At 41.5% G+C, this 25,800-nt stretch overlaps 3 protein-coding genes across 5 annotated transcripts in view; all 3 read right to left on the bottom strand.

The window, feature by feature from the left end:
* Positions 1-1,244: 1,244 nt before the first annotated feature.
* CZIB (CXXC motif containing zinc binding protein) lies at positions 1,245-5,590 on the bottom strand. Of its 2 annotated transcripts, XM_053468750.1 has the most exons (8): positions 5,481-5,590; positions 4,416-4,499; positions 3,916-3,972; positions 3,569-3,650; positions 3,038-3,069; positions 2,555-2,632; positions 2,053-2,118; positions 1,245-1,365 (listed from the first exon to the last, which is right to left on the bottom strand). In XM_053468750.1, the coding sequence occupies exons 1-8, from the start codon at positions 5,484-5,486 to the stop codon at positions 1,288-1,290; spliced, it is 483 nt and encodes a 160-aa protein (XP_053324725.1). In that variant the 5' UTR covers positions 5,487-5,590; the 3' UTR covers positions 1,245-1,287. The 2 variants fall into 2 exon arrangements, with proteins under 2 accessions (XP_053324725.1, XP_053324726.1); XM_053468751.1 differs by lacking the exon at positions 5,481-5,590 and having other exon boundaries at positions 4,416-4,505.
* Positions 5,591-6,899: 1,309 nt separating this feature from the next.
* Positions 6,900-10,378, bottom strand: MAGOH (mago homolog, exon junction complex subunit). The gene is made up of 5 exons (XM_053468784.1): positions 10,222-10,378; positions 8,932-8,990; positions 8,495-8,605; positions 7,765-7,847; positions 6,900-7,114 (listed from the first exon to the last, which is right to left on the bottom strand). Exons 1-5 carry the CDS (start codon positions 10,307-10,309, stop codon positions 7,015-7,017), a joined length of 441 nt encoding a protein of 146 aa, XP_053324759.1. The 5' UTR covers positions 10,310-10,378; the 3' UTR covers positions 6,900-7,014.
* Positions 10,379-15,816: 5,438 nt separating this feature from the next.
* The window catches only part of LRP8 (LDL receptor related protein 8), a 52,214-nt gene continuing 42,230 nt past the window's right edge, over positions 15,817-25,800 (bottom strand). Inside the window, exons 6-19 of one of the 2 annotated variants that reach the window (XM_053469474.1) lie at positions 23,437-23,559; positions 23,214-23,339; positions 22,839-22,958; positions 21,438-21,563; positions 21,074-21,245; positions 20,483-20,710; positions 20,275-20,393; positions 19,827-19,966; positions 19,266-19,407; positions 18,535-18,687; positions 17,681-17,935; positions 16,946-17,014; positions 16,291-16,469; positions 15,817-15,870 (exon numbers count right to left, since the gene is read on the bottom strand). In XM_053469474.1, coding sequence (XP_053325449.1) covers positions 15,832-15,870; positions 16,291-16,469; positions 16,946-17,014; positions 17,681-17,935; positions 18,535-18,687; positions 19,266-19,407; positions 19,827-19,966; positions 20,275-20,393; positions 20,483-20,710; positions 21,074-21,245; positions 21,438-21,563; positions 22,839-22,958; positions 23,214-23,339; positions 23,437-23,559 — 1,991 coding nt within the window. In that variant the 3' untranslated portion in view covers positions 15,817-15,831. The remainder of the gene's footprint in view (positions 15,871-16,290; positions 16,470-16,945; positions 17,015-17,680; positions 17,936-18,534; positions 18,688-19,265; positions 19,408-19,826; positions 19,967-20,274; positions 20,394-20,482; positions 20,711-21,073; positions 21,246-21,437; positions 21,564-22,838; positions 22,959-23,213; positions 23,340-23,436; positions 23,560-25,800) is intronic. The other variant, XM_053469475.1, reaches the window with a different exon arrangement.

Genomic DNA, 25,800 nt, shown 5'->3' with positions numbered 1-25,800 from the left:
TGATTACGCTTGGTCAATTAATCACCAGGTTTTTTATCCAGTACCTGGCTGAATGACCTTTGAGTTGTAGTTCAACACAAGCTACCTCTGCCCCACTTCTTAGTGCTGTGTTCAGCACACAACAGCCTGTCTAGAATGTTTTCTTTGAACCTGGAGCTAGCAATTGTACTTGAACATTGTTGCTAATACTGAAAAACAGACACAACCAATTAGTTTGGCTAAGAGATTATTTAGATATATTTTTTATATTCTGCTGGCACTGGAATGGATTTGTTCTAGCTCTGGGTTAATGTTTTCTGAGATAATGCAAGGTCTTGAATATGCTTCAGTAACTCACAATGCATGGATGAAGATCTCAGGGTAATAGAAGGTTTATTTCAGTGCATTTATTATCGACTGACAGAGAAAGCTATTGGATCTTTCTGGGCTTCTGGTGAACAGGAAAGTCATGTATCCAGCCTATAGCTGGCTTAGGTGCTTATGACTGATGCTCCCAATGACCTTGCAATAGCCTGATGTACACTATATGGACAAAAGTATTGGGACACCGGGCTATTACATAAAAGGGACTTTTATGCATTGCATTCTAAATACAGAGACATTAATATGTAGTTGGTCCCCCCTTTGCAGCTATAACATCTTCCATTCTTCTGGGAAGACTTTCAAACTATATTTTGGAGGGTTTATGTAGGATTTTTCCATTCATGCAGTAAAGTATTTGTGAGGTCGGCACTGATGTTGGATGAGAAGGCCCAGCTTGCAATCTCCATTCCAGTTCATCCCAAAGGTGTTCGATGGGGTTGAGGTCAGGGCTCTGTGTGGCTGGTCAAATACTATCACACCAAACGCATCCAACCATGTCTTTACGGACCTTGTTTTGTGCACTGGGGCATAGTCATGCTAGAATAGAAAAGAGCCTTCCCCAAAATGTCTCGGTATGCTGAAAGGGACATTCCAAGACATTTTGGACAATGCTACTCAAATGTTCTCTGTCCATTATTAATATATATATATATATATATATATATATATATATATATATATATATATATATATATATATATATATATATATTTTTTTTTTTTGGAGACAGACATTGATGTCTCAGCTGCCAGGATATAATACACTGAAGTTTATAACAGATTCTATGTAGCAGACTGGAACGAAGCCAAACTTTACAAACTGATCCACTCCCCGGTATTCAATGAGTGGTTTATAAATGATAAATAAGGGCTCTTCGTAACTGTAGTATATAAATATTCTGTATTTATTGGCACTGACGACTGTTTAGCATTTTTTAAATTGATGCGTCACTTCGTAGATTCCCACAGATTCTTTCGCCTTTTCATCATAATCAGTCCAGTCCTAAAAAGTGAGCACAGACAACACTCAGAGGAACAGATTCAATTTTAACACCTAAGACAATCAATCACTGCTCATACAACTGTCTTTGTCTTTAACAGCCCATGTTAGTTGATCTGTGGAGTTTCTTATTAAATTACCAAAGAAATATTTTTGTTTTTTTTGCAATCCAATGCAAAAGGGTGGGGGTTATAAAGAATGGTTCTTTGGAAGGTTCCTCTGCCCTATAATTGTTAATATGTCTCATGTATACATCTTGGGGCAGAGAAGCAGCTTAGTACCAAACATTAATGGCCTTTGTTAGTGAAGAGTTTGTATTTACTGTACTTGTCCTAAACATAGCTATCTGGGCAAAACGCATTAGAATTTCATGTGGCTGTCACATCATGCGTGCATGCGCAGATACCTGCACTACCTGACTGAGCTGGCTATGTGAGTTAACCCCACCATGGGTAACTAATAATAAGCACATTGCATTTGATAGAATTTCATTGGCACATGAAGAAAAGCATTGTACCAACTTCTTTTTACTGCTCTAAATAAAGTGATTTAATCTTAAGGAAAATTGTAGCAATTGTGGAAATGTTGACACTATCAAAAAAGATTTTCATACTTTACTATTGTTATACTATAGGGATGCTACTCGGTGCAAGTTCTTGCCTACAAAATACATCCATACATTATACAAACCTTCTCCTGCAAATTAATTTCATTAAAGGGAGTCCCAGTTTCTGCACCCTCAGCAGCAAATCCAGCCTGTGAAGAAATCACACATGATGAGACACTCACTAGTTACACTTTAATGCATACAATAGCTGAGAGGTCCCTGAATGGGGGGGATTCTGCAGCATTCACGGGAAGCACTCCCATTCATTTCAATCACTGGCAACGATTGTCAAACCACAGAGGAGGAGGGCAGCTGCAGAGCTTCAGCTTCTACCTCAGGTAAGTTCTCTTATTTAATATGCATTTTTCAAAGGGACATATTAAAGTTTTCTATATGTTGTATAAAATATTTTTTTTAAAAATTGTTGAAGTGAAAATTGTTCATATTAGTAACTCATATAGGTATATAGTCACCGGCACCCTTTATATAAGCACAGGGTTACTAAAGGCTCCAGCAATCATTGATGCTGGAGATATGCACAGCTCTGGCATATATGACTTAGTTTATAGAAAACCATACACTCACCTGAGGCTGAAAGTCAACAGGTTCCATACCCCGGCACTCAAATTCTACAATTGTTTTAAAAGTGTCACTATCTTCAGCCTGAAAAAAATGGCTCCAGTCAATCAAACAAAATCCGCAATGCCTTTATTCATCTACGTATCTGCCAGTCAACGGGAAATGATCACATTTCTTACATTATATATACCGTATATTAGGAATAAATATATAATTATATTATATAAATTGTACATTAATCCAGCACTGAAATCCGACCACATGCTTTAGTATATATACAGGGTTATCTGCCTCCTTGCAATTCCTATCGGAGGGCAGAGCAGCAATTTCAATTTGTAATGAAGTAAGATGAAGGCTCTTGAGTACCGCACATTAGAAGTCTATTTTTTTTACATTTAAACAATGGAAAAAAACATGATACTGGGGATAATCTGAACCTCTCTCTCCTTGACATAAAGCCACACACACTCCCATGAACATTAAACTTACATTGTATGGCTGCAGGGAAGGCTGCAAAATATCTGCAAAGATAGAAGAAAAAAAAGTTTATTTGAAGAGCCTTAATTCACTTTGATTTATTGTAAAGATAGAGGAAGATTTAAAGTTTAATTTCTTTTTGAGTACCGTTTTATTTTACTTGGGGGACACAATATACCTGTACAATTCTCATCAAAAACAGATGGAGGACATATTAAACATTTTAGACAATATTACAGAGACAGGAGTCAGGGAGTTATTAAGATAACTTGATTGCGTAGTGAAGACTTCAGCATGGAGCCACACTACCTGCTTTAGTAACGAACCTCTACCAGGTGAATCCAAGGGTAGACAAGTCGGAATAATTTCTCCCATGTACACTTAGGTCCAGGAGAAACAACGTCTAACCATTTTACTGTATTTATGAAATAGCAAGCATTGTACAAAAGGTTTCATATATGTGGGATATCACCTAAAATTGTCATTTTGCAATTGTCAAAATATACAGGTTTTGCATGCGTGCCACCCCTTGTATTGACTCACCGATGGAATTTTCTCGGGAGCATAACTTGCATTTCTGCACCATGCTGGCGCTGCCTCTGCCTCCCTTTAGGGGTACACTGTCCTGCATGTGGGGAAAGCAAGACGTGGGAACAGTTGGGGCAACAAAGAGACGTTTACAGTAATCTTTTGGCACATGAAAACCAAACACACTATATTCTATCTATGCAAATTAGATACATTATATTCACTCAAAATCCTCCTCATCGTGAGGTCACAGCATTCAGAGGGTTATCCTCTATAGCGAGAGTAAAAATGAATTGAAATATTTATTCTAGATGTAACCAAGGATTGTACAGTAAAAAGGTACAAGATTCACTAAAGCTCACCAGCAGCGTGATGTATTGCCACTTGTCTGGAACTTCTCCGCAGTTTCCACATTTTAGCTAGAAGAAGACCAAGAGAGTTTTATCAAAAACAATTTGCACATGTTCATGCCACAAAGCCCAGATCTATCATTGGGAGTATCATTCCATTTTTGGGTGCATGTCCTATTAAAATATAGTACATACCAACTGATAAATCAGTAGATGTCCCCTGCGTTTGATGAAGTGACATATTTGTGTTTAGGACAGGTGGTGAAAACTGGCATAGGCAGTTCCTGCAGTGCTGGAGGACCCTAGCCCTAAAAGCGATTGACCATGGCCCTGGCTCTACCGCTTGCATCTGTATTTACCCTCAACACAGGGTGAATTTAGCAACTATTTGGATCAATGGCTCTGTTACAGAACCTTATCTCTGTACGCAAACCGGGTCATTCGCAGAATTTAGTGTATAAGAAGCTGTATATATGTGATCTGAACAGATAAAACATTATGACTTCTCTCACCTTCAAGAACCAACGGAAATCATCGCCAAGCGGCCGAAGCCGAGTAATATTCTCCAAAGAGGCCTTCAACTGTAGAGCAAACTTCTGCATGTAACAAAAAGAGAGGCATGTATGGGCACATCTCTGTACTAACACGGGTACTTGGAATACACGGAACAAGAGGATATGAGCAGCAACGGTACGTAGGGAAAGCCAAGACCAACTTTACAGAAATGTTATTTGGTCATCAGGACTGGGACAGAAAGAACCCAAAGATTTCATTTCTGAGGTGCAGAAACGATCAACGTCAGAGAAAACTCAAGCTGTGGGGAGACCAGCCAACATATATTAAAACAAATAACGCGTATACAGAGATCTGAGCATCTAATAGAATAATAACCATGTCCCACGTCTGAGAGTGGGTTTATGAGTCTATGTAAAATATCACTAGACGCTAAGGAGCAGGTGCCATTTTTGCATAAAAAGTGATTGCATCACCGTTCCAGCGGCCGTTAGACGACAACTTCCTAAGCATTGCAGCAGAATAATGTTTTGTTGGGTAACGGCGTCGAGGCTCCAAGTATTTTTAGGTTTTGTTGATATGCTCGGGTTTACAATAAAGTAGGGTCAAGGCAATAGCTTTATATATAATGGCCATATTCACCTCCAACACACTGACTCAACCCCTTCAGTATGTTGTAGGATATGAGGTGGGCCACTTCTGTAGCAGGCAAGGGAATTGGGTTACATCTTTAATTGAGCAACATCTTATGCTTTGAGAATAACCGTCCTCCAGCCACACAATAAAGTGTGCAATGTGGTTATGAATACACAGGACAGGCACGAACAGAAAGCAGTTTGATTTGCACAGGATAGCCTCGAACTTGAATATGTGCGTTTGAACGTATTGTATGGAAAATACGTCATACGCTCATAAGGCATAGCAAGTGCTCTGCTATCAGTAGCATTGCGCACGATGCATTAAGGATAACCTATTTCCGTGCACAATACAGTATAGATACCATGCGTGACATTTGACGGCACACATACAGCCAGCTCCTGCCAGCAAACCCTCAGTACACCTACCACCATGACGTCAGGGCGCGCCTCCTTTGCTGCCTGGCGTGCAGCTTCGGCACGCGCAACGTAAGGTCACGTGATCAACAACGCATCAGACCAGGGCACGACGAGCAGGGAAGGGAGCGGAAGTGTCGTCTATTGTTTTGCTATGGGCGGGAGCCAGGCGCATGTAACGTTTCCTGTCGCCCAACGGGTGTTATGGGTTGGTTGGTTTTTGGATACGGATCAGGAAACGGGTGAAGCGAGGAATAAGAATCAGATCCGTGTGCTTTCTTCCGGTTTGTTACAGTGTGCTGCTGGATCTTGGGGCAATAGGCGTTACAGAGAATACTTAACTCTGTATATACCAGAGCTCAGCTCGGGACTTTCCGTTTAGATTTAGTCATTAAAGGGTGCGTCCTGCTGGGATGTAAACTTGCATGTTGTTAATATATTTTATTAGGAAGATTCTCCAGCAGAAAGTGCTGCACATTTGTAAGATTGCAGCAGGGCCCTCTATTCAGTTACCCGTCTCAGTCTGCCAGGTGTAGTTTGGTCAGAGCTTTTGAATGTATGGACTGTAAGAAGCGCAGCAGAGATTGTTGGCGCTATATAAATGAAATGCCACGAGCAGATCTTCCTTAGCTGATCTCAAGTGACTCAATAGCCCAGATTCATTTAGTACCGTAGACACCAACGTATATGTTTTGCAGCATAGGAGGTTACGTAGACTCCCTACACAAAAACATAATACTAAGGCCTCCAGGCACACAGCAGTTACAGATTAGATGAAAATATCTGATGATTTATCAAACTCATACATTTTAAAATAGTAGAAATTGAGTTTGCTTCCCCATATGAAACAGATACCGTATATGGTATATACACACACACACACACACACACACACAATAGGTCACAAATATGAGGGGGCATTATACGGTGTAACACAAATATGCAAGGTCACATGATTTTGTTAAAGCAGATAAAACAAAATACTAATGTCAGCTACAGTATAGATTTGCTTTAAAATCTTGACAATTATGAAAAAAAATGTGAAAAATAGAATAGATTGATGAATGCAAAATAGCCAACTTATTTATCAACTCAAATTTAATTTACAGCCATACACCTATTCACTAACAACAAAATAATGCACATCTAATAGATTGTAAGCTCACAAGAGCAGGGCCTGCCTCTCCCTCAGAATGTTTGATTGTGCAACAATTTTAATGTTACACTTTACTGCCCCCTATTGTTAGTGTTAAGGAATGTGCTGGCACCCTACAAATAAATGAGATTTAATGCTTGAACGTTTCAGTCTTATGCTGTGCAGTATTCATTTACATAGTGCCATCACATTCCACAGTGCAGTATAAAGGGAGACTCCCATCGCCCCATTCATTACACAATAGCTTGGGCCATCACAAAACAGATAGACCATAGTTTTGTCAACATTTTATTAGCGTAAGAACCATAAAAATAAAAGATACTAGACATAAAAAACCCTCAGTGTCGCATCCAGAATGAACATAAAATAGACTGCCCCCCACACATAGAGCTAAATGGGCTTGATTTTGAAGTGTAGTCCAATAAGACTGAAGACCAGACATTTCAGGTCCTGCACCAGGTAGTAAAAAACTCTGAGTCCTTCTGGATCTCTGCAAAATAAACAAGTTGACTATAATTACAATCACATAAAAAAAACATGCAAACAAGTCAGATTCATTTTCATAGTCATTGTTTACAGTTTCATCTGTTGAGGGAGTAGTCAGTAGGAACATCAACACCCACATTCTATGAGAAAGAAAATTACCAGAAGACCCTGGGACTGCCCTGTACTGATCATATGTTACCGCATGTAGGTAGGCAAACCTATGGTGGGCTAAGCTTGCCTCCAACTCCTGTTAGAGACACAAACTTCCCTCAGTACCTAATGGTACACCAGGAGGATTCCGGGTGACTATGCCACAGACATCCGATTGTGACAGAGCTACCTCTGGCTTTGGAGGCAAGTTGGCCACTGTGCCAATTGGCTAATCTGAGAACAGCAGTGGGCGTTACAGTACCATTTTCACAATTATATGGTAAACAGATTGTAATAAAGGCTGCAGATTCTGCTTGCACACTATAAATAGAATGTAATTGTTTATCTCTTTATCTGATATGCTTAAACCCCTGGCTAAAAATATATATTCTTTCACTAGCTGAAAGGGTGATCCAAAATCCAATAGAGCCTCTGAAGAATCTACACAATTTGACTAGTTTGTTTTCTGTACAGATTGAGCTTCAGTAGAAATATAAAACTTACTTTGACTGATTCACATCTATAAGGGAACCGATTTTTGATGTGGTAAATGAAATGTGTTCGTCACCTATAACGATTTCCAGCTCCTGTGTTAAAAGTAGAAAGACAACTTTGTTACTGGCTGTATTAATACAGATTAATATCACATTGTGTGCAGTAGTGGGGGATCATTTACCAAACTGCAAAATTAATAATTTAATCTGCCACCCACCAGAAGTTTACTTGAGGATAGGAGGGCCTCAGCAGGGTCTTTCTAGACATATTTGAATAGATCAGATGGAGAGTGCCCAGTAGCCCTTCTACTATAAACACATTAAAAAAACCACTACCCCCAATACCAATAGTATTAAATAATATGTAAAGCATGGATGTAGCCCTCCAGAATAATACAAATATGTATGTGGGAAATATGTACGCATCAGGAGATTTTGCTGAACATAAATTGGGTCATTGTTCACCACTTACAGTATAGCAGAAATTTTAAGCAGGATTGCACACATATGATTATCATTTCTTTGATTTTACAAGAAGGCACTACTTCTGAATAAAATTGTGTAATTTATGTGGGTTCATCAAATATGGAAAAGGGGAATCATGGTTAAAAAAAACAAAAAAAAAAAATTTTGGTGCTTTGGTTATGAAAACTGCTGGGCCTGAAGAGGTTAACGAAACAAAGAACCATTTTGCAAATGAGCATTATTCAAAATGCAGCACAAAGATTGAGAAAACACACCTGTCGTCCTACTCTGTCTGGAGGGGGCCACAGAGCATCATCTTCTTTTGTGATTTCACTGTCATCAATAATCCTCTTCAGTTCCTCCATCACACTCTTGTGTACGTATGCCTGAAAGACATGAAATTGTATATTTACAGTCTGAAACCGGCTCACATTTTTATTCATTCATCAAATGTTCTACCAGGGTGGGAAATACAGTAGTTTGCATGTCTGCTTCAGCCAAACAGACAGACAGCAGATTATAACACACCCTGGTGAAACCGAAAACATTTTCAGGATTATGCTCACCTGAGACTGGACATTATACATGACCAGCTCCATAACGCGAAATGCTATTTTAGCTCAAAGCCAAGAACATTAAGATATGCCGACACATTCAGGTAACCTATATTAAAAAAGGACAGACCAAAGACCACACCGTGGAACAGACATACCTCTTTTCTGATCATTACGTCATTCTTGTAATTACTGTTGTTTGCATAACGGAGTTTTCCTGTTTAAAGAAAGGGGAGAAAGACAGCTTTGTTGAGATTATTATATAAAGTGCAATCACAAGGCGTAATACAATGATCTCCCCCTCTCCACATACATGCAAATGAAATAAACGCTGATAAAATGGGTTTCATGCGCCCCAGCAAGTCAGAGGAACAAATCTGTACGCTCAGAATGTGAGTAGTGAGATTTAAAATCGAACAAACAGCATAACTTCTAGCGATGCAGAAACTACAGGCCACGGCAGCAACAACCATATGGCTAACTCCAGGGCACCCTACTTGAAGCCAGGCTGCTTTGGAGGGAAATAAGCCATTTTATAACAGATCACTGCATCAAACTTGAGGGCGATGGTTTATTTTTATTGGGATCAAACAAAGGAAAATAAGGGTTTTAAATTATCTGAAATATTCCTGGGACAGAGTGTAGCATGGAGCAAAGAGAGTGTTAATCTTAGAATGCCAGTAGCCACATTATCCTATTATACACTAGACTGCATTAAATAAACATTATAGACTACATTGCAGTGGGCACAGATATAGCACCGGGATATATAACACTATGCCAGTAGGAAACAAAAGGGGCTTTTATACTCGTGCCAAAAGTGGTTATTAACACACCTGGGAACTTTCCAGCGGAGCTGAGCCCTTTCGGGCAAACAGGCACCCAGTAGCAACACTGCTCAGCAGGCCAGTTAACAAAAGATAAGTGACCTCGCAGCCAGCCCACTAACACTATGGATAACCACACCGAGGAGGCAAATCCACCATAGTTAGCTCGCGTCCAGCACTGAGGGGCCAACTAGTGGCGCTGCCCTGGGTTAGGCCTAGGGCTGCACCACAGATAGAGGCGCCACTGGATATAAACAGTGACATACTGGTACTAAAAGCACTTATCGGGAGTCTCAAGTATCACCAGAACGGACTGTGCGACCCTGAGATCGAAGCAAAGTTCCTGAGACCCCGGGGCAAACCATGAGAGCGCCTTTTAACGGTCATCAAAAACAGGGCATGCAGGGGTTAATGAGCCCTCCGCAACCCGAGATCTGCACGGTCGCGGTATAACAGTACATGCTACTAGATGAGACTATAGGCTTTCCCACACGGTGAGATGCCGGGTTAAGACTCTCACCGTGTGGGAAACTCCCGCCTATACTTAGGACTAGGCCTCTCTACGGTATTTCCCATTCTGAAAGCCATCAGCCTCCCGCCCCGCAGAGCCCCGGTTCTCACCATCCGGCCGAAACTCGAACTCCAGAAACTCATGCCCGAACTTGCCCTTGTGACCGACATAATACCGCAAATAAAAATCACTCCCCATCTCGGCGGCTGCGCTCCACAGTGACGACACCTCGTGTGGGGCAACGACTACAAGCGTCACTACATAGATTTACGTACTTTACAAGCGCCAGGCAATCGAACGTGTGTGATTGGCGGACGCTAACCAATGACAATGAAGAGCGAATGCTTCCAGTGTTGTTGTTTTTTTTTTTGAGCTCCCAGCACTAGAGTTCCGACGTTATTATTTGTCTTGCTCCGTAACCTTATTCAGACTGGGTCACTAGGAAAACGACCATTATCACAGCTATAATCACACAACCGAAGCTCTTTCCGTATCTCTGGTGATTAGAGCTCTTTACCCCCCCCCCAAACTTTTCTGAACTTTTCTAGTTTATCCATATATATATACATCCCAACATGAAAAAATTCATTTCAGGGAGAAACGGCCACTGCGAGAGAGTTAAATGGCCATAATGAACCTTCTCTCGCGCTCGCTCTCTATATTTTTCTTTTGACACTGCTTTGTTGTTCACCCTTTTGTGTTTTTGCCTCTTGTGGATCGCCCCATCCAGCCCCTGCCTTTAACATTGATTTATGTGATACCCCCATCCCCTTTTGTATTGCCACCAGCAGCCAGATCCCCTTTTTGTAATTAAGTGATGTCCCACACCCTTGTGCATCGTCCCTAGCCTTCCCCATTGTGTATGTACACCCCCAGCCAGCAGCTCTTTTATTATTGACTTATGTAATGTTTGATCAAGCAAAAAATGTAACAGAATTCTTACTACAGCAGATGGAACGCAATTATATGTATGAGCAAGTTAATTAATCAAGTAATAGTACAGTATTACATCACTGAGCCAAGAATTTATCACTCTCCTATCTGATCAACTCGCAAGTCAGCAGGGACTGGGAAGTCTTCGCAGAGCAGCTCGCTCTTGGATGCGAGGATCCCTGGATCCGACCCTGGGCTGCCCGAGTCCGCGTCCCGACACCTAGGAGGGGCTTCAGCTCCGGACGCCGCTTGGCGTTATCTCGTCATTGCTTCTGTTTGTTGGCGCAGATAGTCGTGGTCGGACGCACCTTTGGATGCTGGCCAGGCACTCATGGCTTGGTCCAATATACGAGAACATGCGCTATCATCTTGTCTACTGGTCGTGTTGCCCCCCCCCGTATCCGCAGCTGTCTGTACTTCCCTACCGTTATCTACTGCTTAATACTACATAACTGCATGTATAACACTGTTGTGACTAGAGTTTATGATCTGGACTATCAGTGATATAAATATCTTGCAAAAAAAAAACTCCCCCTGAGATTCTTATAAATCTTTACCAGTTCATCTCAAATAGTCTACTATCGTGAGAGAAGCCACCAAATGGTTCTAGTAACCGTCCATTACTTGCCAGGAGGTAAAGGTATTCTGAATTAGGTCACCTGTGTGCAAGCAGAACTTGTAATGCTGGTATATTAGTAAATCTGAGTGGGAGTGAGAATTGGTCCACACGGTATACGCAGTGTATAGGTTGTAGACTGCCTTATCCATATAGCAAGAAGTGAAATCTAACTGGAGAAGCCAGCTTCCCTTTACTCATGAGTGCAATTCTCCATTTACACAATAGATTCTCTGTGTGAGATCACGACAACACTTCACATGTAACACAAAAGCCAAAGACAGCTCATCAGATAAAAAAAAGTTTATTTTTTGTCTATGTAGAAACAGATCCTCATTGTACAGCAAGTTAAAAATATGGGTTAAGACATGGTACTTATTTACAGAATAACACCACTGACTCCATCGCCAGTGGCCTGCACCACACCATAAACTCACACCGCGGTGGAGGAACGCTGGTGGATATAAAAGGGTTTAAATTGTCTCCTTGCTATAAAGGGTAAAAGAAGTCAGTGAGCCGGAGGGGCAAACGTCAGGGGGAAGAGTTATAAAAACACACACCAGAAATTCAACCTTTATTTAAAAAATATGAACAGCTTTGGTTGATATTTTTAGTCTATGTCGGTTAGGACAGTGTAAATTGCCCCCATACAATTCCAGGCCAGCCTGCAATACATTCACACAGGTGTTGTACATTTATGTGAGTGGATACTCCAAATACAAATACACACGACTATGTATCCACGCACACAAAAACCCATAAATATACATAGTTCAGATAACGGTTGTGCTCCGAGTGATGATGACACCAACATGCTCGCTATCCGAGTAGCCTCAGCTTGAATGGTACATTAGCAGCGATGGCATTGGTTTCATTTATTACAGTTTTCGACATGATGGAAATTCTAGAATTTAAATAAAAAGTTGGTTCTCAAACATCCCAACCACATCAGAAAAAACAAACTGTAACCGTATACATGTAAGAATTTCATGGAGGTAAATGTCCATGGATATCTGCTGAAAGTCTCTGTACCTCCATTCTATCTCTATTCAGCTGTGGACAGGCATGTGTGGCCATTAAAATTATATATATATATATATATTAGATATATCAAAATCTGAGCTGCTATGGCTTTTTATAACCTTAATATTTTATTTCACACTGATTAGGATAAAGGAATTAAAATGTATAATGAGCCACTGCATTAAGTGGAGGGTGCCCCAGCAGTTTTAATAAGAAAGCTTTGATCTATACATTTTAATTGCCCTACACCTATAATGAATTGTAGACACCCCTGATTGAAATTGTGAAGTGAGACTCTTTTGAAGAACAAATTCTTGGTTTCTCATAAGACAAACAATGGTTTCTCATAAGACAAAAAAATTCGTCGACACGGCTGTAGCCCCAACATCCTCGAATATTGCCGTATACATTGAATTATTCTCAGCTTTGATATAGAGAATGTTCCAAGTCTATTTAGCCCTAGGAAATATAAAAAGACAGAACGCTCTCTTTCTGGACAAAAACCTAAAGATGGTCGTTATCAACAAAGCCAACGCTACATGCCTTAATCGCATCCAGGCATTTCCGGTTCAGGAAGCTTCAGTTGCATAGCACATGTATCGATACGTGATACATAGAAGGTCTCTATGGGGACATGGGTGCTATTGAAGGGCCGTATTAACCTCCGCAAATAAAATAGCTGTATTTTAAAGAAAATGCCAGATTCTGTCCCTTTAAATAAGGTTCCACTTGAGTCTTGCTTAAGAAATTGTAGGTCCACATTACTAATAATCTCTTATCTTTCATCAGTTTATAAACATACTGCACTGATGCGGACCTGTTATTTCCCAAATCCTACATTTCATGGTTTAGTGTACTTAATAAACCTATGTAATTGTGTATTTCAATAAATTATTAAAATATATTAGCAAGTATACTTAACTATTTGGTCATGTGAGCAGTCAGAGCAGGATTTTCCCCAATTACCCTTTTTTGTGGAAAGGATGGTAATACGGGTCAGAACATGGAAATATTAGATATTGAACTTTTGCCCTACATGTCATTTAACTTAACTTAATAAAAAGTCCTTTACTTTTAAACTCGGTATCTCTGGAGCAATCACATTTACTAGAAGAAAAAAAAGCACAAGCTATAGGTAGTTTTAATAAAATAATGCCGCTTTAATCTATGAAGGTGGCATGACTGCGTGAAATCAATATATAGTCATCGGATGTAGAGTGCCAGGTAATTAAAAAAAAAATGACTTATACCCACTATACTATTAGATTACATCAGACAACGCCATGCAAAACCACTAGTGAATACTTTTCACCACTCGTGTGTTGTGAAGTATGGTGCAAGGAAGCAGAATGTTTGACACCAAGTTTGATATGATGTCAGTAACCCAGAAATTTCTGTTTTCTGAAACCACTGCTATGATGTCATCAGAGGGACAGACTTTTCACCATAGGGGGCGCTAAAAGCCAAGTACCCCTCCGTGCTGCTTCTGCCAGAGGTGCAACGGTTTGGTTACAAATAAAGCCCTTTGTAGCGATAACAGTGGAACAAGGAGTAATATATATATATATATGTGTGTGTGTGTGTTTGCATGTAAGGAGTAATTATATATATATATATATATATATATATATATATACACACACACACACACACACACACACACTTTTCCTTATGTACCATAGCTGTCTTTACCGATATGCCTTACAGGAATTATGGCGTACCTGAAGATACACTGTTCTGCAAATAAATCACTGATCTTAGAGAAAAAGATGGACCTGACTTCCCATTTAAGTGATAAAGATCTTTATGTAAGAAAAAGCAATAGAATTTATTAGGCGTGAGACATCGATTTGCAGCTTATATGCAAAAAAAATAAAAATAAAGCGTAACTACCCGCTTCACCGTTTCAGCATTTTTTTCCCAATAATATTATAAGAAGGTGTTTTCTGTATACAATAGATTTATGGGTATAAGCACCGGGAAATGAGAGCTCCAGAATGGGCAGCCACATGAGAAGTTACGAGGCAGACAGATCAATGAAGGCGACGGCGTGATCTCTTTATGAAGCCGGGAAGGGATGCAGGTATTGAGATTAATGTAAAATAGCTTGAAACGTTAGGAGTCAGATGGTGATCAGAGCTCTGGCTACCTGATTCTGGGATTTGACCAGTACCGGCCCCAGCTACACAAAGAAGCCTCGTCAGAATAACACAAGGATTTCCTCCTGTAACTAAACGCTGCATTTATATAAAAATCTCCTATTTCTTTAACATTTCTTAACAATTAGCTGCTCGTTAATGAATGCTGAAGCATATGACCTAATGATTAAAAGGAACACACATCCAGTAAGAGATCCCAAACCATGTCACTATAAAGGGGCCCTAATAAAATGTATAAACCCAAAACATACAAAAAATAAATACTCTCACCACTGTCGTATTTACAGCAGACCAACCCCCCCCCCAAGACCAATCACCCTGCTAAGGTTAATAAATAAGCTACAAAATCCTAAATTCCGTTATTAATTTAATGAATAGGTCGATAGAGAACCACAAAGTTGTGTTAAAGGTATGTACAAAAAAAACACCTCTATAAATATAATATCTTAAAACGTAGATTGTCCCGGGAGGCAGTTATATACAGACACAGCAGGGAGCGCCTCGGCCAGGGATCAAGTAAAAATCCGTATAAAAGATTATACATAGAACGTCTCACATCCTTTGGATGTTTGAAACATGAAATCTTTGTGGTTTCCCATCAGTAAAATAAATAAGAAAGTGTTTGTTGCAGATAGATATACAGTATAGTGAATGTCCTCCCATGCTTTAACGTGGGGTCCAAACACCATCTTGCAGCACTGAATGTAAAGCAGGGCCTGTACTATGTCTCAGGGGATGACCTGCGACACGTCACACACCTGTTACTGCGCAGCGTGTAACCGAAGATCCGTGACATGTTATGCAGCTATGCGTGTAGCCCCGGTATTTGCAACACGTGTAAAAGGAATAGTGTGACGTGTCTAATAGCACTTCCTTGTAGCAGGTCACGCAGCGGCGCACGTGCCACACCTTTTAAACAATGCCCTGTGACAGGTATGATTAGTTATACTTTTACTGAGACTTTCCCTGTGTAATTTTTGTTGTCGTCGTCATGGTAAGCCATCATCTTCCAGACTCAACGCCACTCTCTGCAAAAACAAAAATATAAAACAATGATGAAACTGCCATAATGTATAATCTGCTCATGTAGGTGGATATTAAACGGAACGCTACGTAGATGTAGATCCTACGCTTCTGAGATCTACTAACGGACTAACCAGCTCCCGGCAGCCAGATCCAGCGTTTGTTAGCATGTAATATATTTTCTAATATTTTCCTTTGTGTTACTTTTGCTTTGATTTACAGGTGTGACATCACTATTAATGAACTACAAGAATGTCCCCTCGAGAAAATAATTCAATCCATTAAGATAAGAAGCATGTTTTAATGCCTTGCTTTAATTTGCCACCCGCTTGAATGGTCAGTCTAGTCTCCAAAATGCTTTTATTTATTTTTTAATGAGACTACTATTTTTTGCTTTCTATTATTTGCCAAATTTTACTACTCACAGCAGGATAGACGTGGCCAATCTGTGAAGACCGCCCGATGTGTATCTCCTCTTCTTCCTCTTCCTCCTCCTCCGTGGTCTTCCGGTAAACCGGATTGTCGAAATTCATACTCTTTGTGTTCTTTCGTTTCCAATTTCTCCAGATGAGGAATCCCGAAAGACAGAGGAGGGCAAGCACAGCTTGGAGAAAAGAGGGATTACATAGTTACCACATTGGAAGTACATGAAATAATCATGGCTAAGACAGCACACACTGGATATATAGTGTGTATTATGAGCGCAGACCGTGCGGACCTCACACCGGTATAAAGGTCCATAAGCGTCAGTAGTTCATGTACCTATTAAGCACCTTGGTGTGCGAAACATGTAAGCCTGTGAAGATCTGACGGTGATTTTTAAACTTCATTGCAGTTTGTTCTGTGTGGTAGAAGAAGGTACTTTGGGCAACATAAAAGCCTGAGCCTCTAAGACATGGATGTGGATGAATGAGAGCGTTTCTCAAACAATACACAGACCCAAAGCAGCATCGCCACCAAGAAACAGGAGAAAAAAAGTTACAAGTTTTTGAAGCACCTTGTGGATTTATTATTCCCAAAGTGATTGTTGGACACTTCACAAGCTTAGTGTATGGGAGACAACATACATAGGATACTCACCAACAGGCACAGCTACGCCAATCACTGCAGCAGTCAGGGTGGACCCGAGATCAGAGGCACTGTTTTCATCTGCAAAAAAAAAAAAAAGAGCGAAGGGTCAGTGACTAAATCAGGTTGCCCTGCCGTTCCAGCTACTGGGGACACTCCAATGATACTTCCAGCATGTCCGTCTGAATAACGATATACACTATATGGACAAAGGTATGGGGACACTTGACCATTACACCAACAGGGACTTTTTATGACATGTCCTCTTCAGCATACCAAGCCATTTTGGACAATGCTCTGCTTCCAACTTTGTCAGAACAGTTTAGGGAAGGCCCTTTTCTATTCCAGCATGACTGAGCCCCAGCGCACAAAGCAAGGTCCATAAAGACATGGTTGGATGAGTTTGGCGTGGAAGAACTTGACCGGCCGCACAGAGCCCTGACCTCAACCCCATCGAACATCTTTGTGATGAACTGGAAAAGAGATTGCGAGCCGGGCCTTCTCATCCAACATCAGTGCCCGACCTCACCAACGCTCTACTGCATGAATGGAAAAAAATCCTACAGAAACCCTTCAAATTCTTGTGGAAAGCCTTCCCAGAAGAGTGGAAGCTGTTATAGCTGCAAAGGGGGACCAACTACATATTAATGTCTATGTATTTATTATACAAGGTCATAAAAGTCACTGTTGGTGTAATGTTCAGGTGTCCCAACAGTTTTATAATTAACGCGTTACTGAGTTTCTTACAGTGCTTGGACATGTTGCTGTTCTCTGTGGCTTTAATCTTCACGTCCACGTGGCTGAATGTAGAGGTAGTTTGGTGGCTGCTGGTCCCAAGGGAGTGATTACTTGTAGCCTCGGTAGTGTCTATGGTAGTGGTGGCAAGTGCAATCGTTGATGGAGCAGGAGAACTGGTCACCTGAGATGGAGTGGAGTCTGCAGTGGGAGATTCCCTCTCAGCCGTAAAAGGAGGTAGAGTCGCAACAGGAGTTGCTGCAATGACTAAAACATATTTTTTTTATGAATAATGGGGAGAATTTCAATCAATGAGACAGCAGCAGGATGAGAGACTAGACATTATCATGAGAGGTCTATGTCAAGGACACAACCCCAAACTGCCAGGCAGAAACCCTTCTCCAAAATAAGACCCCGGAAAACAAAAGCACAAAAATACTATAGCGTGGCAATTCTATAACTTCTTATAAATGTTAAAATAAACATAGTTGCAAAAAAAACCCCAAAAAACTTACATTTAACATATTTCTACCCACATACTCAATTAGGAGAGTTGGGAAGAGAATTGTTTCAACCACCTCACTTCTATTAAAACTGAGCAAATTTCTCCAGCTAGATGGGCTGAGCTGGGCCTGTATAACGCATAATTCAATTATTCGCCTATTTAACTATACATTTAAATAGGGCCAGACAAGCTTTTTGTTTGCAGTAGCAGCTCACAGGGGTTGGCCCTTTATAATGGACAGTGAAGTTTGTAACATAACTCTACTTTACTGAATAAACCCAATGTACCCCTTTTTATTTTTACTCCCCTCACATCAGACTCCACTGCTGGCCCTCTTCTTCGCCTACAGACCCAGTCGTACCTTTTCCACAGCTTCTCATGTCTGGTCCCAGCTCGACTCCATCTGGACAGGAGCATGTGTATTTGGGTGAGTGAATGGAGATCTGAGGGGCAGGAAGGCACAGGTATTCACAGCCTCCATTCGGAAGTGGACCCTGGTTACAGGCATCAACGGCTGAACACAAAAGCAGTCATACTTACTATCCATTTCCACATAATACCACATATTCTCTGTACAACGAGTCACGTGAATAATTTATATCATAATTTAGCTAACCTGCTACAAGAACATACTAAATAGTTTCAAAAATTAAACTGATTGTATATTACCTACTTAGTGTTTTTCACATTTAACAACATTTTGCTTTCTAAATAGTTCGGGAACTAGCAGTTTTAGTATATAATCACTGCCAGGAGACGTAGATTAAAAATATACATTTTTTTCTCATATTTGTATAGCACAGAAATTCACATATAATGTTATTTTTTTATCATACAGTAGTTTTAGAAGAAACCAGCTTTAGAAAAATCATTAAGTGGCAAAAATGCAAGCAGACTTCACCGCCTGTACAAGAGTTCATTCATGTGGATTAAATCTACCCCATCTGAGCACTGACCACGTAGTAAATGGTTCTCTACTTCAACATTCTTCAGCCAAGAACAAACCTCTCTCCAAGTACTAATCGCTTTGGCGATATCTACTCCTTGTGGGGGACAATAAGATCAGAAAATAACAGGTGTTCCACCACTAACCTTTTGGTTGTTTGAGCTGATGGACAACTACAAGATCGTGAGGATTGTTCAGGTTCTCTGTAAGGATGGAGATCTCTCGCCCAGTCAGTCGGTTCGCACTGAAGATGGCTTCATTCTCCAGATCAGTCCAAAACACCTTGTCCTAGAATAAGCATGGACGTATAAGAGGGGTGCTACCGTTTCTTACACTATTGTGAGAACGTAGGTGAATAAAGTAGTTTGAAGATAGAGAAACAAATACAACCAATGCATGTAAAACTAGAAAAATCACCAATAGGATGGACTTCCAAGCTTGGCAAGGTGGGCTACTACAATCATGCTTCTTTTATTTCTCATCATGTTCCACCTAGTTTTTAAAGACCAAAGGCAACAGGAGTATATATCCAGCTTCTGCTATATAAATGCAGACTAAAGAGGGTCGTCTTGTGCAATCTATCAACCTTGCGACTCAGGCATGATTCTGCTTATTTGCTCCGAGAGACACACACACACACACACATCTTGTAGCTAGAGACATTAGTCATATATATATTCGTCACTTTTAAGCCCACAGTCTCTCACCTCAAACACTGCCAGGCCAAAAGGGTGGCTCAATTCATTTTCTGAGGCAATGAGAAGTTTTCTGTTGGTGCCATTGAAGTCGACACTGGAGAGCGTGTGGAGCTTGGAGTCTACCCAGTACAGGCGGCGGTTCATCAGATCTGAAGGGGACATGAGGACGAGGCGGTGTTTATGGCTCCCTGATCCACTTTAAGGGATTGTCCTAAGTTTACTGGCATCTAGAGGCTCATTTTCTCCCATCAACTATTACTTTATTAAATCTGATTTAATTACCCCCCAAAAAACGGATACATATTATATACAAAAAGACCAGTAAGAGTCCATGCAATTTGTTTAGACACTATATTGTTAAAGCATGTTCATTCCTGATATACCATCATGATTCAGCCATGTTTTAGAGCAGGCAAGGTTGCGCACGCCAAAGGCTGTCCCAAGCTTCCCCACTCACCTAACGTTATTCCATTGGGCCACTCTATCCCGTCAGATACCAGCACCTGACGGTCCCCTCCATTCAGTCCAGCCTTCTCAATCTTGGCAGGGTCCCCCCAATCCGACCAGAACATGAACCTACAAAGACACAGTGAACTCATTTTTTCTATAGATTCACTTTATTGTTATTGTTTCACTGGGTATCTACGGAGACTGTCTTCACTCACCCTTGCGCAGGGTCCACGGTGATGGCTCTAGGTTCACCCAGGCCATGGTTAAACAACGTCTTCCGTTTGCAACCATCCGTAGTTGCCACAGAGATGGTCTTATTCCCGGAGTCAGTCCAGTAAATGTTCTTATGGATCCAGTCCACAGCCAGGCCCTCAGGGGAGTGCAGCTGGGTGTTGATCAACACCACATGCTCTGATGGGTCCATAGCACGATCCAGGGGAGCACTGCAAAGTACAAAATCATTATGGAGAAGAGGATAAAGGCAACCTCCTCATTCCTGTATGCAAGTTAAGCAACCTTAACTAAACCACTGCAACTACAACATTCATATTTATCTTTGGTGCTGCCCAAAGCCTGACCCAGCGCTCTTCACTTTACGGTCCTTAACGCTCAGCGCCAGACTATGACATCATAATTGGGCTCTTTTAAGTGTTTATAAGCCGGTTGGCCCACCGAGCCGCCACCGACCATATTATATTTTGGGACACACGGCCATAACAGTGGCGAGCCAGTGTTTCATGAGTGTGCATGCCAGTACTCGACAAGCAGATGGTAGTATCTATACAGACCAACAATTAGCCCTGTACCTGTATATCCTCCGGTAGAAAAGGTCGCACCAGTATATCCTTTTCCTGATCACGTCTACATCTAAAGATACAACGTTTTTAAGTTGAGAGGCCAGGCGGGAGTAGTCTCTGCGCACCAGGTCAATCTGGCGTAGTTCATGGCGATTTGTGAAGATGAGGTATGGGCTTTGACCTGTCAGAAAAGAGGCTATATATATTATATCTATTTATACACACACACACACACACACACACACACACACACACACACCATATATCCAAAGCACACTGCCCGTCTCCACTCTTCTTTTGTTCTCCTTCACTCGTTCCCAAATCACTCCCATCTAAACTCCCTTATCCATTGCTCCGTGGGTGCAGAACTCACCCTCCACTTTGCAGGTCTTGGATACGCTGTCCATCTCGTAGCCCTCGTAACATTCACACTTGTAATAGCCCTTATAGTTGATACAGATTTGGCTGCAGGTATCTGGGTTTTCACACTCATCAATATCTGAAAGAAGACAAGGTGGGTAAGAGAAACCCCCCCAAGAAAACGCATTCTTACAAGTAATAGCAGAAGGAACAAAGGAAATGTGAAGAACAAGTCTGAGTGATAAAGATAAGTGCGGCATGTGGGAGGGAGTAGTACCCAAAAGAGAAATGTGACTCGAAAGGGTTAATAGTGTGATGAAGGCATCACATTATTAGGATTAAAAACAGGAATTTTAAATCAAAGTGATGTCATGTAGAATGTTCTAGGGCAGGAAGGGACATAAGCATATTATTTTTTTTATTCTTTTATTCCGGTTAACCCCTGCCTACCCACCCACCCACCCAGGTTTCCAAGGCCCTGGGTTAAAAAGAGGGGTTTGCGGGTGAGAGAAAAACGTATGTTTCCATCAAAGACATCGCACAAAATGTAGGTGGGGAGCCGTGTGTAGGATTTAATAATAAAAAAAAAAAAAAAAAAAAAGAGAAATGTTTTAGGTGTAATTTAGATAAATTCATCCAAAGGCTGGATATTAAGTGCAAATGGAAGGGGATTAGAATGTGAAGGCTCCCCCAACACTAGATTTCACAGGTATTATTATTTATTGTGCCGTTATACCCCCTCAGCCCTGTTACACTTCCTACTGTCTAGAAATAACACACGCAGTAACACTGAAGTATGATCTATCCTATCTGCTCGAGCACAAGGCTTGGTTTAACTTAGAAAATTAAAATTGGGAGCCAAGACACACGGAGTGTCTGCGTAATAATAGTATGTATGAGATGCTGGACAAAGAATATGCATTGCTTATATTATACGTGGAAAGATTAGTTCGTTAAGCTGGAACCCATGCATGTGTTAAGAACTTTTGTTGTTATACTTGCTAAGGGAAATAAGATAAGGGCTTGAGCCGGACCCTCACTGCCCCTCTCAGACCCTCACTCCCCCTCTCGCTGCAGATGTTTGAGCGTTCTGAGGTTCTGTGGGTTTTTTAGGGAGTTGTGTTTTAATGATCAGATACTACAGACCCACCGGGTGCTTCAGTTTATACCATTATATTAATCTACAGCCTTTCATGATGCCTGTAACTGATGAATTGATAAACTCGCCTATTTATTTGTTGGCTGCAGACAATTTTAAGCCTTTCTCCCCCAGCCTTTTATCAAAAACATTCCAGTCATGCTTTGAAACAGCCAAGGTTAAGTGAATTGTGTCTAGAGAACTATGTGGCCAGGGTGGGGGTCTCAGTAACGGGACTGGGAAGGGGGTACAGATTTAGGAAGGTGCATATGTTACCTCCACAGGTCTTCTTGTCGATGAGCTTGTACCCCAAGGGGCAGTCGCACTCATACCCCACTTTCAGGTCTTTGCAGACATGCGAACAGCCCCCGTTATTAACTAAACACTCATTTATATCTGCAAGAGAGATGGAGAAGAAATTCATGAGAAAAAGTGAAACATCTTGTGTGGCCAAAGCTCCTGAGCCCTACGGAGCCACGGCAGATAGTGGAGCTGTGCATGCGCACTGCATCTCACAGACACGGGATCAGACAGCAGGATCAGGGGGTGACCGCATGCATCACACGCGTGTCTGCTGTATACATACCGGCAAACTAAACAGCGATATTGCTTTGAAAGTAAAAGTAATAAGCATTGGGGAGCATAACTCACCGCATTCACTTGGCTCATCAGACCAGTCTCGGCAATCTTTGTGGGTATCGCACACTTTAATGCTGTCGATACACTCCCCACTCTTACAGCGAAACCTTAACGCTGTGTCACAGGGAGATTCGGCTGCTGGAGAGAAAACACACGCAAGAAGCGTTCATACAAAGTCACCAGCCAGAGAATAACACGACGGCGGGGTCCCCTGTACGTTCCCGTAAGTACCTACCACTCAAACACCCGGCCTCGTCGCTGCTGTCCGGACAGTCTCGGATTCCGTTACACTGTTTCATGCCGTGGATGCACGATCCGTCTCCACACTGGAATTCATCTGGGCGGCACGTCACCAGGGCTGAGGGCATCAAACGAATATATCTTATTTTACATGTACAAAAAGGTCACCACCGTACGGGACATACCAGCAAGGATCTAAACATTACATACATTAAATAACAGGCGAAATAAACCCTCTTATTAGGGACGTTACCATTTTGGATGCTTTCCAATAAAACCTTTCTTCAATTGTTGAACTGCTCCAAATTATGTCGAATACCGTTTCATAAAAAGGTGCAAGACTGCTTGGCTCAATATCATCGTACATAAACATCAATGGGGTTGTTTCGCCTACAGCAAGCATCTTGTCACACAAACATCGAAAACATGGAACCACACACAAAAGCATAAAGGCAACAATAATCACAATAATTAGTAAAATAATTCCCAGCTGGACCAAAACTTGTTTCCATCCTTTAAGCCATCCGAACCATTCTAGCTCCATATGATATCTCAGCTATTCTACAACAGACTCAACCCAGGCATCGCACTGCTCAGCGTTATTTTCGTCTCCAAGGGAGTCTGTTGTTGCCCGACATTGTTACTATTCAACGATGCAATGTTCTCAATCCGGCTGCCCTCCTTCCACTTCCAAGGGGGGAGTATACTGATATTCCGTCTACGGATTTTATTGATCTAGCCACAGAAGAGGATCTTCAGGAACAGCTATTGTGGCATACACAATTATCAAATGTCGATTTTCCAGATGTATCACCCGAGGACGATCCACATGATTGTCTGACCATGATGCAAGCGGAAGCCGGTTCGCCTCCGAATATACAGGATACCCCACTCTCGAACCCAGAATGGACCCTCTTTGTGGACGGCGCCAGATATGCTGATGACAAGGGTCGCTTCCATACGGGAATGGCGGTTACGACTGACACCACTGTACTCTGTGCAAAAGCTCTACGACCGGATCAGTCGGCTCAGGAGGCTGAATTAGCTGCCCTCACCGAGGCCTGCATTATGGCTAAAGATTCTACCGCAAATATCTATACGGATTCCCGGTACGTCTTCGGAGTTGTACATGATTTTGGAGTCATCTGGAAGGCAAGAGATTATATCACTGCAGCAGGGACTCCAATCAAGAACGGGAAAGCAGTTGAAGTTTTGATGACTGCGGCCCTACTCCCGAAACAAGTTGCAGTGATCAAAATCAAGGCACACTCACGGGCTGACACTATGGAAGCAAAAGGAAACGCCTTAGCGGACAGTGCAGCCAAGCAAGCAGCCCTCAATGAAGACTCAACGGTCCCTCTAATGACCGTGACCAAGGAAGCACCAAAGGAATTAGACTGGGATATTCTAATTCAATTACAACAACAAGCTTCAACCAAGGAACAAAATCAATGGATACAAGAAGGAGCATCTAAGGATGAGCGGGGAGCCTGGGCCAGAGGCCAATATTTTTGTTTACCCCGGACGTTATATCCTTTAGTCGCATCACTAGCTCAGGGACCGACACATCAGTCTAAAACCATTATGAAGGAGATTATCGACAAAATCTGGATCGCACCAGGAATCACCCCGATGCTAGCACGAACCACCGAATCATTTTTAATCTGTGCTCAGTGCAATATCGGAAGGACAGAACCTACACCATCTAAATGTTTACCGAATGCTCAATACCCTTTCCAAAGGATTCAAATTGACCACATTCAAATGCCGATGTGTCAGACATTTCAGTATGTACTGGTAGTGGTAGATGTGTTTTCTGGATGGCCAGAAGCCTATCCAGTACGAAACCAAACCGCACCCACTACCGCAAAGAAGTTCAGTGTCCCAGAAGTTATAGAAAGCGATCAAGGATCTGCATTTACGGCAAATATCACTCAAGAAGTGTGGAAAATTATAGGTTCACATCTTGCTTTCCATACTCCCTAAAGACCGCAGAGTAGCGGGAAAGTGGAAAGACTAAATGGCATAATCAAGTCAAAAATGCTAAAAATGACTCAAGAGACTGGCCTAAATTGGGTACAGTGCCTACCCATTGTCCTTTTTGCTATCAGACATACGCCATAGGCATCACACAAACTGACCCCACACGAAATACTTTTTGGAAGTAGCCCTAGGCTAGGACAGTATTTCCCACAACAGTTGCAAATGAATTATGAAACAATGGCAAAATATGTTATTGCTTTGACTACTCAATTATCTAATATACATGCCCAAGTTTTCTCTTCTATTCCAGATCCCAATACCCTCGAAGGTACTTATTCTCTATTGCCTGGAGAGCGGGTGGTCGTGAAGAAACACG

Source organism: Spea bombifrons, chromosome 6 (assembly GCF_027358695.1).
Source record: "Spea bombifrons isolate aSpeBom1 chromosome 6, aSpeBom1.2.pri, whole genome shotgun sequence".
NCBI classification, from domain to species: domain Eukaryota; kingdom Metazoa; phylum Chordata; class Amphibia; order Anura; family Pelobatidae; genus Spea; species Spea bombifrons.
Note: the sequence above shows the minus strand (reverse complement) of the source record. Positions and strands in the feature narration are given on the sequence as shown.

Bases quoted from the DNA above. Each gene is read 5' to 3' on its own strand.
- CZIB (XM_053468750.1), bottom strand. The intron at 2,119-2,554 runs GTGAGTGTATGG...ATTTCTTCACAG, and splicing joins CTGTTGACTTTCAGCCTCAG to GCTGGATTTGCTGCTGAGGG. The intron at 1,366-2,052 runs GTTTGTATAATG...CTCACTTTTTAG, and splicing joins AAATTAATTTGCAGGAGAAG to GACTGGACTGATTATGATGA.
- MAGOH (XM_053468784.1), bottom strand. From the start codon at position 10,309: ATGGGGAGTGATTTTTATTTGCGGTATTATGTCGGTCACAAGGGCAAG. The intron at 8,991-10,221 runs GTGAGAACCGGG...TTCTTTAAACAG, and splicing joins GTTCGAGTTTCGGCCGGATG to GAAAACTCCGTTATGCAAAC. The intron at 7,115-7,764 runs GTAAGTTTTATA...TTTATTTTGCAG, and splicing joins ATAGATGTGAATCAGTCAAA to AGATCCAGAAGGACTCAGAG.